This window comes from Pinus tabuliformis, chromosome 7, assembly GCF_031772625.1.
Source record: "Pinus tabuliformis cultivar Carrire ecotype Pingquan chromosome 7, CPIR1, whole genome shotgun sequence".
NCBI lineage: Eukaryota > Viridiplantae > Streptophyta > Pinopsida > Pinales > Pinaceae > Pinus > Pinus tabuliformis.
In genome coordinates this window covers 581763544-581765788 of record NC_142293.1, presented here as the reverse complement: position 1 = coordinate 581765788, position 2245 = coordinate 581763544, and the positions used below count along the sequence as shown (strand labels likewise).

Below are 2245 nucleotides of genomic sequence, written 5' to 3'. Positions count from 1 at the left end.
TAGCATGATATATTTACCAGGTTATTATTTACATCTGAGGTTATTATTTACATCTGAAGTGATTGATGGGGGCTTTCTTGAGCCTAATTTCTGGGTAACAAGACGCTCTTGCGCAGCATTTCCAAAGTCAAAACCAATTGCTTCAAATGTCTTATTTCTTTCAACTTGCAAAAACCTTCAAGCTGACAATAAATTTCAAGAACCTGATATTGAGATTAGAAACAACAAAGCTGCTAGAAAGAAGAGGAGGAAAAGTTTAGTAATGGAAGGTAGTGCTGATGTCGTCAAGACCGGGAAAAGCTTTGTTTGTCAGACTTGCTCAAAGTTGATTCAAATTTCAGACTGTGAACTGGTTTCTTGTGCAACTCTTATTGTTTGTCCAGCACCAATATTGCAACAATGGTAGAGTGAAATTGCTCATCATACTAAAAGGGGATTTTTAAAGGTGAGAGTGTATGGAGGTGTTAAAGATATTTCAAGTGAATCCACTTTAGGCACTTTGGGAACCAGTCTAAATAAACTGGAACATGCAAACATTGTCTTAACAACATACGATATACTGAAATCTGATATTTCACATGACTCTGATAGGTATTATGGCGATTGGCGATCAATGAGATTTCGAAATAAGTACTCAGTTGTTCCAACACCTTTGACAAGGATACATTGGTGGCGACTCTATCTGGATGAAGCACAGATGATTGAGAATAATGTAGTTGCAGCAACAGAAATGGCAATGCGTTTGAGTGCCAAGAACCTTTGGTGTGTTACTGGAACCCCTATTCAGAGAACTCTCGAGGATATGTATGGTCTTCTATGATTTCTAAGAACTGAACCATTTGATGATCGTAGATGGTGGAACGAAGTTATTAAGAATCTGTATGAGAGAGGAAATATTGGAGCCATACAATTCACACATGATATTTTCCAGCATCTCCTGTGGCATTCAACTGAGAAACAGGTGTCAGATGAATTGAATCTACCTCTTCAAGAGGAGCGTCTGACATTTTTAATGTTTCCTCCAATTAAAGCCCATTTTTACAGACGACAACATGAAATTTGTGCAGTTAATGCTCGAGAATTCATTGCAAAATGCAAAGATGATATTTGCAGGAAGTCAAAGCAGTGCAATAAAAAAACGCATCTTATAGGTTATGAATCTTCCTATGATTCACGCCTTTCTCATGGAGAAGCCGCAAAATTATTGACATCATTGCTAAAACTCCATCAAGCTTGCTGCCACCCTCAAGTGGGAAGCTCTGGGTTGCGATATTTACAACAAACTCCTATGACCATCGAAGAGATTTTGCAGGCTTCGACTGGAAAAGCTAAGAATGAATGGATTGGTTTCTTTGGATATAATAGTAAGTGATCTCTCACGTGCAGTGTCATTGTACAGGGAAGCTTCAACATTATCAGAAGAAAATTTAGAATACTTTCGACTTGATCCTCTACTAAATCTTCACATTCTCCATAATTTGGCTGAAATAAATGATGCAGTTTTAAGTTCTAGCACAAATGGGAATTCTAAAGGAGCGAAAATTGGCAATGGCTCAAAGAAAGTGGATGGAAAATTATTTGAGGGTTTCATGAAAAAGCAGAGAATGTTGGAAAGTGGTGATAATAGATCTACTAGAACTTTTAAAAACTCAATTGCAATTCCAGACGCATGCTCAACAGAAGACCCAATGGCCATGGATTCATGCTTTAATTCTGATCTTTGGCAACAATGTGAATGCATCAAGGAGAGGTACATGTTACAGTTTATTACAAAGCTTGTTGCATCTCACCATGAATTGAGAAGTTCTTACAGCCAGGTTATAGATGCAAGGAATGATTGCCAACTTGTGGGAGGAAAAAATTGGTGGTTCGATGCCCTGGAATTAGTGCAGCAAAAGAAAGATCTTGAAAAGGATTTATTGGACAAAATCCGAGAAAGTTTGTCTGGAAATGATGGAAGGGAAAAAGAAAATGAGGATTGAAAGAAGTATTTTCCTCTTGATGCATTGAATTGAAAGCATGCTTATTGCGACACAGTTGCAGAGGATATTTTCAAATTAATGGCCATGTTAATTAGACTAAAATCTTGAATTTGGCTAACTCGATTTGGAAACGACTCAATTTTTTATACACAGACCATGAATTGTGAGTGAGACATTCATTTTGAGTTTCTTGCTCGGTTATGCCCAAATTCTACAGATGCTAACCTACGTAGTGAATGTATAGATGCTGACATGTATGCTAT

At 37.4% G+C, this 2245-nt stretch overlaps 1 protein-coding gene across 1 annotated transcript; it reads left to right on the top strand.

Annotated features, from left to right (window-relative positions):
* The first annotated feature begins 262 nt into the window (after nucleotides 1–262).
* Nucleotides 263–1982, top strand: LOC149248762 (uncharacterized). The gene is made up of 4 exons (XM_089450983.1): nucleotides 263–402; nucleotides 592–804; nucleotides 853–1364; nucleotides 1501–1982. Exons 1-4 carry the CDS (start codon nucleotides 263–265, stop codon nucleotides 1980–1982), a joined length of 1347 nt encoding a protein of 448 aa, XP_089307109.1.
* Nucleotides 1983–2245: the final 263 nt, after the last annotated feature.